The following is a 19,971-nucleotide window of genomic DNA, read 5'->3' as shown; positions in this document are numbered from 1 at the left end:
ATGCCATTTCATATCATTTATAACCCAAAATGAGAGGACCCTCCTCCCCCAATTTGTTTCTTTTTGTGTCATCCGTAATGTGCACTATAGATCAATAGGGTACATTTTGACTCCACACTGTAGTGTGCACTGCAACCCAATAGTGAACAGTACTGAGTCACAGTGACAGTGTCCACTATTTGTGCAACAGTGTGAATTACACAATAGTGCACACTGTTCACATTGACTCCCCAAAATGTAAAAACTCTAAATTGAAAACCCTAAATAAAATTAAAAAAAACTCCCATTAAAGACATGGGAAATGAAACAAATGACCGGGTTGATATTCAAAGCGATTTCACTGGCCAGAAATGGCTCCTGGCCGGTTAAGTCGCTCGTTTGAGGCTGACTGTTAATTTTCAGTGGCCCTTAACCAGTTAATGCCGCTGAAAATAACCGGTTAGTGCTGAACTGGAAACTGGCTCTTTTGGGGGCGTTCCAGGGGTGGAGCTGGTACTTGTCTGGTTAAGAGCCGATATTTATTTATTTATTTATTTGTTACATTTGTATCCCACATTTTCCCACCTATTTGTAGGCTCAATGTGGCTTACATAGTGCTGGAGAGGCGTTTGCAGACTCCGGTGAGAACAAATACAGGGTGATGTTGTGGTAGGATCAAGTTCATGTGGCACTTAGTAGGGAAAACACACAAATCCAGCGATGTGGCCTGTTCCCATGACGTATCCAAAAAATTCAGAAATCAGATCAGGTGAAACACAATCTCTGTTTTATAAGGACACTAGACTTTGAGCCCGTAAAAACGGGCTATTATAGGAAGGGGGGGTTGAAAGGCCCGCCCCCACCGCCGAGTTCGCCGCTGCCCCTCCCCCTCCGAGTTCGCGCCCCCCCCCCACCGAGCCGTCACCACCCACCTTCCACCCGGCCGGGCCCTCGCTCCACTATTGAAACAGCGAGGGTCCGGGAACGCAGCACTAAACTCTGCTGAGCTGCCGACGTCGGCCTTCGTTCTTCTTCTCTGCCTGTCCCGCCCTCGTGTGACGTAATGTCGTCGAGGGCGGGACAGAGGCAGAGAAGAAGAAGGAAGGGCGATGTCGGCAGCTCAGCAGAGCTCAGTGCTGCGTTCCCGGACCCTCGCTGTTTCAAGAGTGGAGCGAGGGCCCGATCGGGTAGAAGGTGGGTGGCGGCGGCGACTCGGGTGGGGGGAGCGTTAGACGGCGGTGTCCCTCCCTCAGCAATGCGCAGTACAGACCCTCTGTGTTCCGCCCCCCCGTCATCACGTATTGACGTGGGGGCGGGGCAGAGAAGGTCTCTACTGCGCATTTGCGAGTGAGTACGGTCACTCGCCGTTTATATGTTTGATTATGACAAAAGTTGCTTGCAGTTGTTGTTGTTATTAAGAGCCATCGAGTTGGTGTTGACTCATGACGACCCTGTGGACAGTTGCTCTGAACTGGGTTTGGTCTTCAATCAAGCAGCTGTTGTTGTTGTTGAATGGTTCCATCGTATTGCTGGTCTTCCTCTTTTACAATGACTTTCAACCTTGACAAGCATGATGGAACTACAATTCAGCCTGCAACGGTCAGTTTTTTTAAAAGCTGTAATAGCCGTGGACTGAATTAAGCTCAGATATTCAATGCTGGGCAATGTCCAGGCATTGAATATTCAGATAAGTGAGGTCACCCAGAAGTTAACCGGGCACTGGCCGATATTCACACCACATTAGGGAATCGGAGAACGGAAGAGTTGTGTTATGTCCATTACGTACTTCAGTTTTGTTGTGTTGCAGGGATTAGGCATTTAAGTTGGGTCAGTAGGGTATGCCTTTTTGAACAGGTTAGTTTTTAGTGATTTCCAGAAGTTTAGGTGGTCGTATGTGATTTTCAAGGTGTTTGGTAATGCGTTCCACAGTTGTGTACTTATGTAGGAAAAGCTGGATGCGTAAGTTGATTTGTATTTAAGTCCTTAGCAGCTTGGGTAATGTAGGTTTAGATACGTTTGTGTTGATTCTGATGTGTTTCTAGTTGGTAGGTCGATCAGGTCTGTTCTGTATCTCGGGGCTTCACCGTAGATAATTTTGTGAACCAGGGTGCAGATTTTGAAGGCAATACGTTCTTTGATTGGGAGCCAATGCAGTTTTTCACGAAGGGGTTTTGCACTTTCAAATCGCGTTTTTCCAAATATCAGCCTAGCTGCCGTGTTTTAGCACTTTAACTGTCTGGATTAACCACATAAATAGGACCACATAAATGTCAATCCTATCTTTATGTGGTAAAACCATAGCCGGTTAAGTGCCGAATGTTGCATTTAACCAGCTATGTGTTAGCCGGCTCCGCAAACCTGAAAATTCAATTGCCAATGCCTAGACATGATCAATCATCCTACAGTAAAACACATCTATGCGTCAATTTGAAGCTACGAGATAAAATATTACCACATGTGCTCATAATCTGAAACAGACCATCACAGACCAAACAGGCCAATTGCTTGTCTATACAGTAATTATCTAATCATTGCACACTTAGGGCCCTGTGCATGCTAGCATTTTTAGTGAACGCTAACGTTAGAGACACCCATATATTTCTATGGGTGTCTCTAGCGTTAGCGTATGCTAATTTTTTAGCGCTGTTTAGTAAACAAGGCCCTTAGTGAACGATTGTGACACTCTCTCCTGCTCATTACCGGACTGAGCTTTAAAAAAAAATTTTTTTTAAAGATTTTTCAAAAAAGACCAATAGAAAAACCTATCTTATTGAAGTTGACAGCTTATTAGCCAGGGCAACCTTTCACGGGTGCCTTGAGATGGCCCAGCATTGAATTTCCCGGTTTGACACCGGTGGCGGTCACCAAAACCCTGATCGCTGCCAGCTGGCTATTGGGCCCGACATTGTTTGGCATGGCAAACCCTTCAAAACACTTGGGGGGCCCTTTTACTAAGGTGTACCGAAAAATGGCCTGTGCTAGTGTAGGCGCGTATTTTTGGCGCGCGTAGGTCCATTTTTCAGCGCTTCTGCAAAAAAGCCCTTTTTTGGCCGAAAATGGACGTGCATCAAAATTGGCACGCATCCATTTTGGGTCTGAGACCTTTCCGCCACCCACTGACTTAGCGGTGAGGTCTCCTGCATTAACCGGGCGGTAATCATCAGCCACACTTCCAATTACCGCCTGGTTAGCGCCGCACGGCAGAAAACAAAACATATTTTCCGACTCACATCAGACGCGCATAAAAATTAGAATTACTGCCCGGGGCATGCGGTAGCCGGGCGGTAATTCTAATTTGACACGTGTTGTACACGCGTAGGCGCCTACGCGCCTTAGAACAAGGGCCCCTTGAAAAGGGAGATGAAGAAATCGAAGGCTGTCACGTATTGCACTGAACTCAGCTGAACTTCAGGAACTACAGAACAGCGACACTCACCCATCTTGCCAAACAGCTCTACTCCCAGGGCAGCATAGATAAAAAACAGCAGCATGAAAAGTAGCCCAAGGTTGCCTACCTACACAAAAAAGAAAGCAGAGCACAAGTCAGACCGTTATGAGGGGCAATTTGTAATTCTCGGCAAAAGCCATACAAAAAGCAGCACAGAAAGCGTGTTCCTTAATTTCTCCATTCAAACAATGTGTTGAAAATGAGCTTTCACACGGAGCGAGAACGCCTGCAGAGAGAGCAGCAGTCAGTTCTTGGACCCTCCTTCACACTTCCCAGAGACTTTTCCCCATTTTGTACTTAGATCAAAACACATTTGTCAGCAAGGGGTCCTAAGAAGGTAAATTGTAACGGTCTGTAACCATCTTTACTCTCAGTGGGAAAGCGCAGGGTACAAATGTAACAAAAATAAAATAGATACTATTGGAGATTCTACATGGAATGTTGCTACTATTGGAGATTCTACACGGAATGTTGCTACTATTGGAGATTCTACATGGAATGTTGCTATTCCACTAGCAACATTCCATGTAGAGATTGTAAGCTCTTTGAGCAGGGACTGACTTTCTTCTGTGTTTGTACAGCGCTGCGTACACTTTGTAGCGCTCTAGAAATGTTAAATAGTAGTAGTAGTAAGGCTGCGCAGGCTTCTGTTTCTGTGAGTCTGACGGCCTGCAGGACGTCAGACTCACAGAAGCAGAAGCCTGCGCGGCCACATTGGTGATCTGCAAGGGCCGACTTCTACATGGAATGTTGCTAGTGGAATAGCAACATTCCATGTAGAATCTCAAATAGTAGCAACAGTGGAGGAGTGGCCTAGTGGTTAGGGTGGTGGACTTTGGTCCTGGGGAACTGAGGAACTGAGTTCAATTCCCAGCACAGGCAGCTCCTTGTGACTCTGGGCAAGTCACTTAACCCTCCATTGCCCCATGTAAGCCGCATTGAGCCTGCCATGAGTGGGAAAGTGTGGGGTACAAATGTAACAACAACAAAAAATCAACTATAAGCAGGTTCTTCTTGACTGATGTTTGTGGAAGTGAGGCTAAGGCTGGCACAGAAAACAAAGAGAACCCAGGAGCCAAATGTACATTTTATATTAATAAAGTTATACAGCCACATCACTGATTGCACAAACAGATGTTCTGGCTTCTGGAACCCTGACACCGTACACTCAAGGAACATGCTGTCATTATGAAACATGTTTGCTGCCCGTTAAGGATCCGGGTAATGAGAAGCTTCCAGAGAGACCCGCAGGGAACGTCTCTCCTCACATGGCTGCAATGGCTGGCTGGAAGCAAGCGTCAGCTCATCCGGCATCACTCCATTCTGACATCAATTATTTCTGCATTGTCAACCCACACCTTGGCATCTCGGCAGTGCATTGCAAACAATATGCAGGATCCTCAGGGACAGCTGTCAACAATAATTTCTCACGTAACAAAGCCTTTACTAGCCCATTCCAAGGACATGAGCTGCTTTGCCCCCAACTCCCTTCTTTTCTTAATCTAGACATTAAAAACACTCAGTTATACATTGAAGGGACAATTTTAAATAGCTGACATTCCTTGCACTTTTGGCTGGTGCATATTGTATCAGATTTTCAAAGGGAACAGAGTTGTGTTATTTTCTCTTTGAAAATTAGGAGTTAATCAGACCACACACTAAGGCCCTCATGATCAAAAGCAAACTCCAACGCTAGAGGCTGTTAACGCCATACTAGCGCCGGAGTTGGCTGCTGACCCATGATCAGAGCCCTCGAGCGCCTGAAACAACGCACTCGAGGGCTCTTAGCGCAAGTAGCATGCAAATGCATGCTAAACAGGGCTTCTAGCGCGATTACCTTGCAAATGCATGCTAATCAGCGCTTAACGCATTCATCCCTAATGATCAGCGGCCAGCGCACCAAAGATTGGGTCGCTGGCCGCAGCAAAATCAATGCCAGCTCCGAGCTGGCGTTAGACTTTGCGGATCATTGGGGAGGGATGGTGAGCCCTGTCCAGCATGCAGTTGCATGATCTGCAAGGGCAGGCTTCTGTTTCTGTGAGTCTGCAGGAAGTCAGACTCACAGAAACAGAAGCCTGCGCAGCCTTCTACATGGAATGTTGCTAGTGGAATAGCAACATTCCATGTAGAATCTCAAATAGTAGCAACATTCCATGTAGAATCTCCAATAGTATCTATTTTATTTTTGTTACATTTGTACCCTGCACTTTCCCACTCATGGCAGGCTCAATGCGGCTTACATGGGGCAATGGAGGGTTAAGTGACTTGCCCAGAGTCACAAGGAGCTGCCTGTGCCTGAAGGGGGAATCGAACTCAGTTTCTCAGTTCCCCAGGACCAAAGTCCACCACCCTAACCACTAGGCCACTCCTCCACTGTTGCTACTATTTCAGATTCTATTCCACTAGCAACATTCCATGTAGAATCTCAAATAGTAGCAACATTGCAGAATCTCAAATCTTCACTCCTTGGGATTCCGGAATCTTGCTATTCTTTGAGGTTCTACATGGAATGTTGCTACTCTTTGAGACTGTGCCTGGAATCTTGTTAATGGGACTTGAAATTCTGCCTTTCTGTGGTTACAATCAAAGTGGTTCCCATAGTATATACAGGTACTTATTTGTACCTGGGGCAATGGAGGGTTAAGTGACTTGCCCAGGGTCACAGGGAGCGGCAGAGGGAATTGAACCCAGTTCCTCAGGTCCACAACCAGCTGCACTAACCATTAGGTCACTCCTCCACATTTCAGCCCATGGCTGTGAGCAGTGTACAAGCCATTTATCAGCATGGGCCGACTATCAGGCCCCTTCTTATTATAAGAAAAAGGTATGTAGTAATATAAAGAAAAAAATACAGCATAATACAGCTAATTCATCAGCTTCAGTGAGCTGACCCAGCTTATGATGTTTAATTATTTAAGCAGCCATCAAGGGAATTTCAAAGAGCAAAGCACTAAAAGGAAAAATCTGTACAAGAAAAAGAGAGAGATCTGATTCAATTAATTTCAAAAAAAAAGACGCAATGTAACAATTTATACTAGAGAGAGTAAAGAGTCAACTGGAAGTCATTTCTGGAAATTAGTGATGAGTCTTCAGGAGGGGGGAGAGGACAGGAGGGGGAATGGGGAGGGGGAGAGGGAGAGGGGCCTGGAACTCAGAGGAGAGAGAGGAAGGGGGGCCTGGAACTCGGAGGAGGGGAGGGGGGAGAGGAGAGAAGGGGGAACGGGGAGGGAGAGAGGGAGGGGGGCCTGGAACTCGGAGGAGGGGGAGGGGGGGGAGAGGAGAGGGAACGGGGAGGGAGGGGGGCCTGGAACTCGGAGGAGAGAGAGGGAGGGGGCCTGGAACTCGGAGGAGAGGGAGGGGGGCTTGGAACTCGGAGGAGGGGGAGGGGGAGAGGAGAGGGAGGAGGGGGGAAGAGAGGAGGGGGGATGGGGGAAGAGAGGAGGGGGGATGGGGGAGGGAAGGGATGAATGCAAGACCTGTAAAAAAAAAAAAATTCAGCACCCCCAATCATTTTGAAAAGTTGGCGCCTGTGCACTAAAGTGGAGGAGTGGCCTTGTGGTTAGGGTGGTGGACTTTGGTCCTGGGGAACTGAGTTCAATTTCCAGCACAGGCAGCTCCTTGTGACTCTGGGCAAGTCACTTAACCCTCCATTGCCTGCCGCATTGAGCCTGCCATGAGTGGGAAAGCGCGGGGTACAAATGTAACAAAAATAAAGGGTCCTTTTATCAAGCTGCAGGAGAAAAGGGCCCTGCGTTAGTGGTGGGGCCCTTTTTACCACAGTGAGTGAGCAAAAAAAAAATATGGCTGCCTTTAACACAGACCCATGTCTAGCATGCTCCACCTTGTTTAGTGCATACGCTTTTTTTTTTGCATACTATTTGATTACTGCATTGGGGAGCAAAGCTTTTGCTTTACACTTGCATTAGAAAACTGTGTACTGAGCTTTAGCACATTGCTGTAATTTGAGGTTACTGCACTGAGCCCTTTGCTGCAAAGAAATCTCAAGATCTAGTCTACCAAGGATAGTAGACTAGATTTCTCCACAACATCCTACTGAAGCTCGATTTCGAAGACCACAACGGCCTCCAGTCTAGAAAGAGTCTTTGGTACAAGGAATGGGCTTATGGTTACAGTAGGGTTTCTCACATAGTATCAGTTATCTCTAATTGAATTTTCAGACAACCCTAACTAGCTAGTTTTTGGCTGAAAATTCTCCTACATCTATTTGGGTAAAATGCGACCAGCTGGATTTAGGATCATTATTTGCGCAACAGGGGACGTAAAGCTAATCTGTTCCAGGAACAACCCGACAGCTGCCCCTTTTCTGCCCGGTGGTGCCTTTAGGTAAAAATTGACATGTTTGTAGTTAACCAGCAGGCGAACATTATTAAAAGCAGCATTTTGACAGAGTAATTCCCAAAGTCAGTGAGTCCAACCTTTTTGAAAACTGACCCCACATTAAGATTCAGCAACAGCAAAGAGACAATCTGGTAAACGCAATATAATTCTCCTTCTCGATATAGTGTTTGTTTGTCTGTATGTGATGGGATTTCTATGGGGATAATGTGCTCATCTCTTTATTATTAATTCTTTTCCTTGTTATCAGAATAAGCATTCATCAGGGTTTTCAGGGCTAAAGTTTCGTGTCTCGAATGCAAACAGCAAAGCCTGCCTGCTTTTCCTTCATACCTTTGCGATTGTGTATTATAGAGACAGACAAACAAATACCCATGCATCTCCACTTTCTTTTTATATACATGTGTTTTATTGCTCGTTGAATACAAATGTATGAATCCAAGTTATATAAACAAGACTTTAATTAGAAATGAAGTCTTAATTTAAACAGAAATATAAATTCCAAATGGTAAATGGTTTCAATTAAAAGCAGCTTTCACGGCAGAGGAAACAAATCCAGTTGTAAAGCAAAGTAAACGTGACCTCTTTTCCCCCTTGAATCCCTCTTGAAGGAACAAAGGACGACCTACGGGTTAGCACAGCCCCTGTTTCTAGGTCTTCTGCTGCCTCTCGGAACCCACCACATAGTGTAACCCTAGTGCAATGTTTTTCTAGGAGAGCTCCAGAGTTAGTTCTGAGTTTATCCAAGGAAGGAGGCTCTTGACAGGTTGTGATATCTTTGACACATCTGAAAGAGAGTCTGACGTGATCTCAGCAGCTCTTCTACCTCGTCCTCTGTGGACAATTCTTATGCTGACTCTATTTGCATGCAGTGCTTCCATTGGATGTAAATAGATCTCATGCATATTCATTGTGGAAATCCTGAAAACCTGATTGGGTTGCGGCCCTTGAGGACTGACAATGGGAAAAATGGCCACATTTGGAAAGCAGTGCTCTCAATACTGAATATGCTCCTTCAGTGTGCAAAGGAAGAAGTAATTTGTATTGTGTTTGGCATTCCCAATTATTTTAAAACATTGGTGTCACAAAACAACTACCCCTGCAGCCACTTAGAGGGTCTGTCTTCAGCACAGCTCAGGTCTGCCTGCATCTGCCACTTGTGGTGTACACTAGCACCCTCCTCCCACTGACTGGGTCTCTCAACTGCCTCTGGGCGAGTTTCCCGCTCTCAAATTATTCCCCAGTGATTTCTAAGATACTGGGGGGGGGGGGGGGGCACACTCCCATTGGTCCCACAGTTCCTAGAAAGCATCTACAGACCCAAACACACAAACCACCAGGATTCTTAGTCAGTCCAGACAAGCAGAGGCAATAAACTAAAAAGATTTATAGTCGTTAAAAAAAAATACTGAACAGTGAACCATAAAAACAGATGGAACAAAACAGCACATAATAACAGGTAACTGAATATGGATCAATTATAAAACTATGTAAACATTTGTTTACTACCTGAATAGTGCCCGGAGAGTACAGGAAATATAGCTGCTCACAGGTTATAGAATATAACTGCTCACAGGGTCTCAGTGAATTCCTGGCTGAATTTGAGCTTCTGGGCCAATCAGAGCCCGGAACAACACATTTTAAAAGGTGATGGCCACATCACTACAAGTTACTTCCTCTGTGTAGGAACAGTCATTTCTCTGTAACAGCTTTAAACATAATGCACCACCTGCTGGCCAAACTAGAGAAATACACTTCAAGAAATAATACAGTTTACAGGTTTAAAACCCACTGTTTTGTCACAGCTGGCATCTATGCCCCATAATATAGGAAATTATATTCTGAATCTAGAGGCTTTGATGGAAGAGGCTGACCTGGATTTAGTGGCAGTCGTGGAGATGTGGTTTATAGAGAACCAACCGTGACTGTGATATATACCAGGCTACAATCTATTCAGGAGGAACAGAGTAGGAAGAAAGGGAGGAAAAGTAACATTACAGGTTAAAAATAATATGAAAGCAGCAGAATTGCAGGACTTATCAGGTAAGCTGTAGTGGCTTCATCTGGAAAGAGGGAATGGAACATCTATTTACTTAGATATAACATACAGACCTCTGTCACTGGCAGAGATATAATTGAAGACATACTGGTATATAATATTGCTATGTAAGGAGACGTGTGACTGATAGGTGATATTAATATGCCAAATTTTGGTTGGGACATCCCTGCTGTGGTGTATAGAAGTAGAGAGGTCATGGATTCTCTACAGAGAGATCTGAATTGGCATCTGGTTATTGAATGCAAGTAGGAGGGGACCATACTGGACCTGGTGCTTATGAATGGTGAGAGAGTTTCTGATGTTATAGTCAGGGCCACCGAGGGGGGGAGGGGGACAAAATTCCCTGGGCCTGGCCTCCAATGGGGGGACCTGGGCCTGTCCCCAGCGCCCGGCAAGCTTCTTCCTGCTGCCTGCTTCCGGGTCTATCCTCTCCTGCTCCTGCGTGCCACCCAGGACAAGGCGAATAGCACAATATTGCGTTAATGCAATCGTCCGGGTCCAGGTACTCCCGGAACGGATAGGAGCAGGAAAGGACAGACCATGGGAGCAGGCACACAGGAAGTGGCTTGCTGGTGCTGGGCCCGGGCCCCTCCTTAGGAGCTGCAGTGGGAATTGAACTCAGTTCCCCAGGATCAAAGTCCAGTGCACTAACCACTAGGCTACTCCTCCACTCCAGGACCTCCACTCCAGTACTCCAGGACCTGTATCAGAGGAATTGCAAAGTACTAACAGTAGTGTGTGGAAGTTAACCCTGACACTGCTGGCAGGGGCAGATTGAGTCCAGAAACTTCCTGTGCGTTCCCCTGGAATGGTCTAAATGAATCTAGTCCAGGTTTTGCCTTCAGCTACCTGTAGGCTTTGCATGAGTCCCACAGAAAGCAGCAGTACCATTTTGTCCCCGGTTTTACTCCAACAAAGGAAAGAAAATTCCAGAACTAGGTAAGGTTAACACTCACTTCTTTCTAAGCGCATGAAGACTAGAACCTTTTTTGAGTGAAATCCTCATATTTCCTGGACTGACTGGATATGTGCCGATTCAATTTTCAGATTCTAACCAGACTCCACCAGTACAGGAAGCAGAGTAATGATTCACCAATCACTGCAACCTGTAATATATTATCTGGCAGCCTCCTTGGGATCATGTTTTAAGAATAGCATCACCTTTGGGAGTGCATTACAAGGAACAATAGATTACAACTAATTACTCACTCTTTATTACCATAAAGTTTGTGTGCTGTGGCTGATAAGGGACCAGGCGGTAACCCAGGGCATTCACTCTGCAGCTCCTCAGTACCTCTCCACTCTCATCTCTCCCCTACATTCCTCCCCGGGAACTCCGTTCACTGGGTAAATCTCTCTTATCTGCACCTTTCTCCTCCACCGCTAACTCCAGACTCTGTTCCTTTTATCTTGCTGCACCATATGCCTAGAATAGACTTCCTGAGCCGGTACGTCAAGGCCCATCTCTGGCCGTCTTCAAATCTAAGCTAAAAGCCCACCTTTTTGATGCTGCTTTTAACTCTTAACCCTTATTCACATGTTCAGAACCCTTATTTTATCATCCTCACTTTAATATTCCCTTATCCCTTATTTGTCCTGTTTGTCTGTCCTAATTAGATTGTAAGCTCTGTTGAGCAGGGACTGTCTCTTCATGTTCAAGTGTACAGTGCTGCGTACTTCTAGTAGCGCTATTGAAATGATAAGTAGTACTAGGAGTCTTTGGGATTCCAGAATCTTTGCTACTATTTGGGATTCCGGAATCTTTGCTACTCTTTGGGATTCCGGAATCTTGAAACTCTTTGTCCTTATCCCTTATTTGTCCTGTTTGTGTGTCCTAATTAGATTGTAAGCTCTGTCGAGCAGGGACTGTCTCTTCATATTCAAGTGTACAGCGCTGCGTACATCTAGTAGCGCTACAGAAATGATAAGTAGTAGTAGTAGTAGAAAGGTATCTTAATAGGGACTTTTGGTCTAAAACTAGCAGCGTAATTATATAGATTTTCTTGGAGCAATTCGCCTTCTGTAATTATGAGCACTCATTTTTCATAAGGAGGAGATCAAGGACAGGGTTACAGAGCCAAAAGGAATGCTTAATTCTCTCATTATTATCTCCTATAATGTTGGGGAAACCAGTTCCACCTGTGCTTTGCCCTCTGATCCCCTTTAGCTTCTTTTACAATGATGAACCTCCTGGACTGAACACAGAGAGCACAGCTGGGAACCACAGCCTGACAGTCTGTCATGTCCAGTGGCGTTCCTAGGGGGGGGGGGGGCGGTGGGTGCGGCCTGCCCCGGGTGCACGCCGCTGGGGGGGGTGCCACGCGCCTGTCAGCTCCGATCGTTCCGTGCTCCCTCTGCCCCGGAACAGGTAAAAATGCACCCGGGGGGGGGGGGGGTTTCGTTTCGCTGGGGGAACGTGCCATTTCACTGGGGGGGGGGAGGTGTCGTTTTGCTGGGGGGGGGGGGTGCATCGGCAATCCGCCCCGGGTGTCAGCCGCCCTAGGAACACCACTGGTCATGTCCTTCCTAACACACTATCCTTCATTGCACAAGGATGAGTTACATACGATCCAACAGCATGGCAAGTACTCCACTATGGAGTTTTTGAAGGACACTTACTGTACATGTGTCTTCTTGCTACGGAGAAATATAATATTCTGAGCATGGGCGTAGTTTGTTTCATTTGGGGGGGGGCAAAGAATGGGGCAGGGCATATTAGCATATTCATTTGCATATGTATATATTCAAATGAATTTGCTAATATGGAGGAAGGAAGGGAAAAAAATCTGGCTTTTTGGGGGGAATAACCAGCGTCTCCCTCTCTCCCCCTTCGCAGCATCTACAAAGAACGACAACGTGGATGTAGCAGCTCACAGGCTTGCTTGCTGTGTTTTGAGTGAATGGTGACGGCTGCGCGGGGGAGTGGAAATCGAGATTAACCAAATGCCTTCCTTACTTACAGTGGACTAGATAGGCTGGCTTACTCCACTCCCGAAGTTGCAGCGGCGAACGGGCAGGCGTAAAGGCTCGACTCCGTCCTTCGCTTCCTGCCCTCTCTGCGTCCCGCCTTCCTCTGATGTCATTTCCTTTCGGGCAGGCGGGATGCTGAGAGAGGGCAGGAAGCGAAGGATGGAGTCGAGCCTGGCTGCTTGCTGCTGCCTTTACGCCCGCCCGTTCGCCGCTGCGGGCAAGAAGATTAAGTCGTCGTCATCGTCGTTTGGGGGGCAATCGCCCCCCCCCAGTCTACGCCCATGATTCTGAGGCAGAAATGAAAAAGGACAAAGGAGTTTGGCGTTCTCACCTGGGGTAATGCCTGCACTACTGTATCCAGCAAAGCTCGCATCCCTGTGGCCATTTTCAGGAGCTTCAGAACTGGAAAGAGAGAACAGAGCTGCAGCATAACAGTACAGAGAAACATTGAAAATGAAAGCTGTAAAGGACTAGCCAGCTTATTTTCGAAAGAGAAGGCCGGCCATCTTCCGACACAAATCGGGAGATGGCCGGCCATCCCTCAAGGCCGGCGAAATCGGCATAATCGAAAGCCGATTTTGGCCGGCGTCAATTGTAATCCGTCGCGGAGCCGGCCAAACTTCAAGGGGGCGTGTCGGAAGGGTAGCGAAGGCGGGACAGGGGCGTGCTTAAGAGATGGCCGGCTTCGCCCGATAATGGAAAAAAGAAAGCCGGCCCTGACGAGCATTTGGCCGACTTTACTTGGTCCCTTTCTTTTCAGGTCCAAGTGCCAAAAAAGTGCCCAAACTGACCAGATGACCACCGGAGGGAATCGGGTCCTATTTATGTGGTTAACCTGGCCGGTTGAGTGCTTAATATTGATAGTTAACTGGCCAAGTACCAATTCTGCCCCTAGAACACCCCCAAAATAGCCAGTTTTTATTTTGGCAGTAACCAGTTAAGTGCTGGCAGTTTCACTGGCCAGGAGCTGTTTCTGGCTGGTTAAATTGCTTTGACTATCAACCTGATAGCTTTTAAGTACCAATCGTCCACTCAAGCTTTGAAATTAAATGAAACTCCAAACGCAGCTTCACACACACTGCTGAATACTACCGCTGTCACCCGGCCAGCCACACAAAACTACGCATTCAGCAGTGGAGAAAAAAAAAGCCTCAGTAACGCCACCCAGCCAGCCCAAGACTTCGGACTGTAAGGCGTGGGCCCGGCGAACCATCATCTGGCTCAAAAAAAAAAACTGCAATTGATGCCCCTTAGTCTGTGTAAATTAATAATAACTAACTCTCTCACATCAACTGGTGGGGTAACGAACGTGTACATAAGTTTATAGAACACAGAATACAGTTCAAATCAATTTCTTTCAGTTCTGCTAATGCAGTTTATATCAATTCTGGTGATCCAGCCACAAACAACTTAGCTTTTAGTCCAAACGTCGTAGTGTTCCGCTCTCCTCAAAATCACCAGCTGATCAACCCAACAGGGACTCCCCATTTCGCTTCCGCTGCGTCAGGGGTTTCAACATGGCATCTCATTCTCTATTTCTGTCGACAACATGCTCATTCTTCCTGTCTCGTCTGCTCGCAACCTTGGGGTCTTCTTCGACTCCTCCCTCTCCTTCTCTGCACATATTCAACAGATTGCTAAAACCTGTCGTTTCTTCCTTTATAATATTGCCAAAATTTGCCCTTTCCTTTCTGAGCACACTACCAGAACCCTCATCCACACTCTCATCACCTCTTGCTTAGACTACTGCAACTTGCTTCTCTCAGGTCTTCCACTCAGCCATCTCTCTCCTCTTCAATCTGTTCAAAACTCTGCCGCACGACTAATATTTCGCCAAAGTCGTTACGCCCATATCAGCCCTCTCCTGAAGTCACTTCACTGGCTCCCTATCCATTTCCGTATAAAATTCAAGCTCCTCTTATTGACTTATAAGTGCATTCACTCTGCAGCTCCTCACTACCTCTCCACCCTCATCTCTCCCTACACTCCTTCCCAGGAACTCTGTTCACTAGACAAATCTCTCCTAATTACATAGTAACATAATAGTAACATAGTAGATGATGGCAGAAAAAGACCTGCATGGTCCATCCAGTTTGCCCACATATTTGAAAGGTATTAATCTGCAAACGAACCTTTTCCGGAGATGCAAAGGCAGTAGAACAAGAGGACATGAAATGAGATTGAAGGGGGGCAGACTCAAGAAAAATGTCAGGAAGTATTTTTTCACGGAGAGAGGCTAGGCAAATCTCTCCTAGTTGCACCCTTCTCCTCCATCGCTAACTCCAGACTCCGCTCCTTCTATCTCGCCGCACCTTATGCCTGGAATAGGCTTCCTGAGCCATTACGTCTAGCTCCATCCCTGGCTGCCTTCAAATCCGGGCTAAAGGCCTACCTGTTTGATGCTGCTTTCGACTCCTGACTTGTAACTTTTATCTTATCCTTGTGTCCTTCTGTCTGTCCTTCCCTTATTGATCCTGTCTGTTTGTCCTGATATAGATTGTAAGCTCTTTTGAGCAGGGACTGTCTTTCTTCTTCTTGTTCAATTGTAAAGCGCTGCGTACGACTGGTAGCGTAGCGCTATAGAAGTGATTTATAGTAGTAGTAGTAGTAGACATATGCGAGTGCAATCCTGTGTCCAGTCTGCTGTATCAAAAAACAAAGCAGGTACCTGTTTTGTTTTTCCGATACACGCTAGTTACCCCACCAGTTGATGTGAGAGAGTTAGTTATTATTAATTTACACAGACTAAGGGGCATCAATTGGAGTTTTTTTTGAGCTAGATGATGGTTTGCCGGGTCCACGCCTTATAGTCCGAAGTCTTGGGATGGCTGGGTGGCATTACTGAGGCTTTTTTTCTCCACTGCTGAATGCGTAGTTTTGTGCGGCTGGCTGGGTGACAGCGGTAGTATTCAGCAGTTGTGCACCGAGTGTGTGTGAAGCTGCGTTTGGAGTTTTTAAGTATCTACAGATAAAGGGGTTGTACATTACTGGTTGCCCCTGTATGTTTTCAACTAAGATCTGAAGACATGCGGGAATTCCGATCACTGTCTCTGGACTTGGCCAAACTCGGAAGCATGTGAAGAGAGCAAGTAAACGTCAGTTATTCTTTCTCAAGAAATATCGCCCAGTGATTTTCTTTCCCATTTGCAGCTCACTCTTTCCACTCCACGCTGAACTTTTCCCCAGACTCTGCTGAGTGCACACTTAAGGCACCTTAAAGAAATAGTCACCGAATTTTTGAAATGATTCCATTCGTGGTTCGTGAAAAAACTCAGGCAAGAAAGTGAGCTAATTAATCATCCTCATTTCCTCTGCTGTTAATAGGTTACCCTGCCACGCCAGATCTGCGTCTTGCTTTAAAATGCACTTGACAATGGGGAAAAGGCCAAGGTTACTCCTCGGTCCCTTGGAATCCCAAATATAACTCTGCACTGCCCAAGTGGCATGTTCTTGGTGTACCCTTTAGAAAGAGGTTACAAACTGTGAGCTGGTGCCTTACCTCTTGCGATCCTCAGCACTCTCATGATGCGGATGATGGTGGGATTGATGGGGAGCGAGGCGTTAATTTCGATTTCCTCCAGGGTGATTCCCATGATAGACAGAAGCACGATAGCGAGGTCCAGTTGGTTCCACCTGCCAGGTCAATCATACACAGACATGCAGATTAACAGCCCCATTTAGAAACTGGATGTGATCCATCCGGGCAGGGGTGGGCACAATTCTGGACGTACATTAGAAAAAGATCTGTGAACGTACAGCCTTTTGTAAAATACATAGAGCCCTTTGTAAAATAGTTACAGGTATGTGTAGCTGGCTTGGCTATTTAACAAACAGACACACTGAAATAGTGACTGGAGGAACCTCGGCAACTTATTTGTTTAAGTGATGATATTTACACGTGTAAACTGGTATTGCACAATAGTCGAAAGAAATATCAGCATTTTCATGTGTAAGGTGGCAGTTTGCACTATTCACATTTAAATGTTGGCAGTTACACGTATGAGCTGGTGTTTCACAATCTTCACATGTATGTGCTGACATTTACACAGTTAAGGTGGAAGTTTGCACTATTCACATTTAAATGTTGGCAGTTACACGTATGAGTTGGTGTTTCAAAATATTCACATATATGCGCTGACATTTACACAGTTAAGGTGGAAATTTGCACTATTCACATATAAATGTCGGCAGTTACACGTATGAGTTGGTGTTTCACAATCTTCACATGTATGTGCTGATATTTACACTGTTAAGGTGGCAGTTCGCACTATTCGCATGTAAATGTCGTCATTTACACATGAGCTGGTGTTTCACAATCTTCACATGTATGTGCTGACATTTACACAGTTAAGGTGGAAGTTTGCACTATTCACATTTAAATGTTGGCAGTTACACGTATGAGTTGGTGTTTCAAAATATTCACATATATGCGCTGACATTTACACAGTTAAGGTGGAAGTTTGCACTATTCACATATAAATGTCGGCAGTTACACGTATGAGTTGGTGTTTCACAATCTTCACATGTATGTGCTGATATTTACACTGTTAAGGTGGCAGTTCGCACTATTCGCATGTAAATGTCGTCATTTACACATGAGCTGGTATTTCACAATCTTCACATGTATGTGCTGACATTTACACAGTTAAGGTGGAAGTTTGCACTATTCACATATAAATGTCGGCAGTTACACATATGAGTTGGTGTTTTACAATCTTCACATGTATGTGCTGATATTTACACTGTTAAGGTGGCAGTTTGCACTATTCACATATAAATGTCGGCAGTTACAAGTATGAGTTGGTGTTTCACAATCTTCACATGTATGTGCTGACATTTACACAGTTAAGGTGGAAGTTTGCACTATTCACACATAAATGTCGACATTTACACCAGAGGCATAGCCAGACCTCGATTTTGGGGGGACCCTGAGCTATAAGTGTAGGGGACACACATTTGCCCTGCCTTCTCGTCGCTCTCCGCCCCCACTGCAACCCCACATGTCTGGGCAAATGGGTAGTGGTGTGCTGGAGCCGGCTCACACCGGCTCGCAAGAGCCGGCTGTTAAATATTTTACCATCTCGCAAGGCCCAGACCACTCTGAATGCCCGGGGACCCAGACCACTCTCGGTCTACCCCTGCTGGAAACAGAATTGTATTGGAACTGGAATAGAATCAATAGCTACTGTACAGGTAGTGGGATAACGATTAACCATTTGACGTAATCATGTGGGCTGGAAGTACACGGAGAGAGCAATGCACAGGTTCAAGAGGTTTTCCTAGTTTGGTATCTTAGTTGCTAGAACAGTCTGAGACCCTGAACAGTCCCTGTTTCTCTATCACAAAGTTGGCAGAGTGAAGGTGTTTTGTAATAACTATTTGATGGATGCAAACCCTCCTGGGTGGCCTTTGGAAAGCCAGTAAAGGTGGGAAAATGTGGGGTATAAATATAACAAATAAATAAAATAAAGAAATGACTTAACTTCACTGATAAATGCAAACCAACTTCTATGTAAATAGCCTATTGGTTGTTTTGTAAATAATTTGCAGACTATCTACCTCTAAGGGAAAGGGGAACCCACTGGGAACATAAGTACTTCGCTATTGTTTTACTGGTGAAAAACATACAGTTTCCCACCTCAGGGCCTTGAAGATTAATCCTTCTCACCATGAAATAAACCGCTGTGCCTGCCTTGTGCTTTAGAGCAAGCCGGTGCTGTGCACAGGGTTTAAAAAATAACTTTTTCTAATACGTCTTGCTTTTAACAATTCTCTGAATTGTAGCCTGTGTCATGTCGTATTCGATGTGGTTGACTAAGCAGCAAAGTGCTTTTCTGTACTGAGGGTCAGAGGGCATTTCTATCTGCTCAGCGCTTTTACTTTAAATAATATCCCAGTATAAGGGGCACGTATGCTAATTTAGGGGACTCTAACTGGGTACTGTACATTCTCAAATATAAATCCGTCTAAATATAAATCAAGATAATATTTTTCCCCTAAAAAAGGGGGGGGGGGGGGCGGAATGTTAACTTGAAAATATACCAAGGGTTTATATTCAAGTATTCCACTCCTTCCTTTCCTCCCCCGTGGGGTTCTGCTGCTGCCCGCTGTCCCCTGCAGGCCAACCTGTCCCCCCTGAACCGGAAACTCCTTCACATCCATCCTCCCTCCCTCCGTCCTCCCCTTTCTGCTGAGCAAATGAACCCCCCCCCCTGGAACCACCCATAGCTCCCCCCGGGCCTACCGTACAGCCCTGAGGGTCAGCAGCGAGTTGGGGCAGGAATGATCTCCACACCCTCCCGCCATGCCGTTTCCCTTTGCGAAAATGGCTGCCATGAGTTCCGGGGTAGCCATTTTTTTTCAAAGGCCAGCTCCAATCCCAAAATGGCTGCCAGTGATTTGTGATCTGCCAAGAACTTTGGATTGTGCAGAATATACGTTTTTAAACAAAATAAATATGACCTCCAATTGCAATCTTGCTTCCAACAGTGGCCAATCCAGGTCACAAGTACCTGACAGAATCCCAAATTAGTGGCAAGATTCATGCTACTGATCCCAGGGACAAGCAGTGTCTTTCCCTATGTCTATCTCAATAGAAGACTATGGACTTTTCCTCCAGGAACTTGTCCAAACGGTTTTTAAACCCAGATATGTTAACTGTTGATACCACATCCTCTGGCAAAGAGTTCCAGAGCTTAACTATTTGTTAAAAAATATTTCCTCCTGTTTATTTTAAAAGTATTTCCATGTGATTTCATTCAGTGTCCCCTGGTCTCTGTATATTTTGAAAGAGTAAAAAATCAATTCACCTTTACCCATTCTACACCACTCAAGATTTTGTAGACCTGTATCATATCCCCCCAGCCGTCTATATTCCAAATGTCAACTCCGCCTTGGGAATGCCCCCAAAATAGCCGGTTTTCAGTACACGATAACTGGTTATTTTCAGCGGCACTTAACCAGCTAATCCCGAAGAGGCGATTTAACCGGCCTGGAGCTGTTTCTCGACAGTTAATTCACTTTGAATATTGACCCGGCCATTTTTTTTGTCTGGATTTATAGGCCTAATATAAGTGCTAAAGGCAATTCTATAACTGGGCCAGTGGCGATCCTTGGTCGGCTGCCACCCGGGACAGATTGCCGCTGTGCACCCTCTCCC

The 19,971-nt window shown here is 45.8% G+C and overlaps 1 protein-coding gene across 2 annotated transcripts in view; it reads right to left on the bottom strand.

Moving 5' to 3' along the window:
* The window catches only part of CACNA1H (calcium voltage-gated channel subunit alpha1 H), a 311,405-nt gene that overhangs the window by 21,792 nt on the left and 269,642 nt on the right, over positions 1 to 19,971 (bottom strand). For both annotated transcript variants that reach the window (XM_030211678.1, XM_030211677.1), the window contains 3 exons: positions 16,312 to 16,445; positions 13,144 to 13,214; positions 3,416 to 3,494 (listed from right to left, as the gene is read on the bottom strand). In XM_030211678.1, coding sequence (XP_030067538.1) covers positions 3,416 to 3,494; positions 13,144 to 13,214; positions 16,312 to 16,445 — 284 coding nt within the window. The remainder of the gene's footprint in view (positions 1 to 3,415; positions 3,495 to 13,143; positions 13,215 to 16,311; positions 16,446 to 19,971) is intronic.

The sequence above is a fragment of the Microcaecilia unicolor genome, chromosome 8, assembly GCF_901765095.1.
Source record: "Microcaecilia unicolor chromosome 8, aMicUni1.1, whole genome shotgun sequence".
Lineage (NCBI taxonomy): Eukaryota > Metazoa > Chordata > Amphibia > Gymnophiona > Siphonopidae > Microcaecilia > Microcaecilia unicolor.
This window is presented reverse-complemented; position numbering and strand designations above follow the sequence as displayed.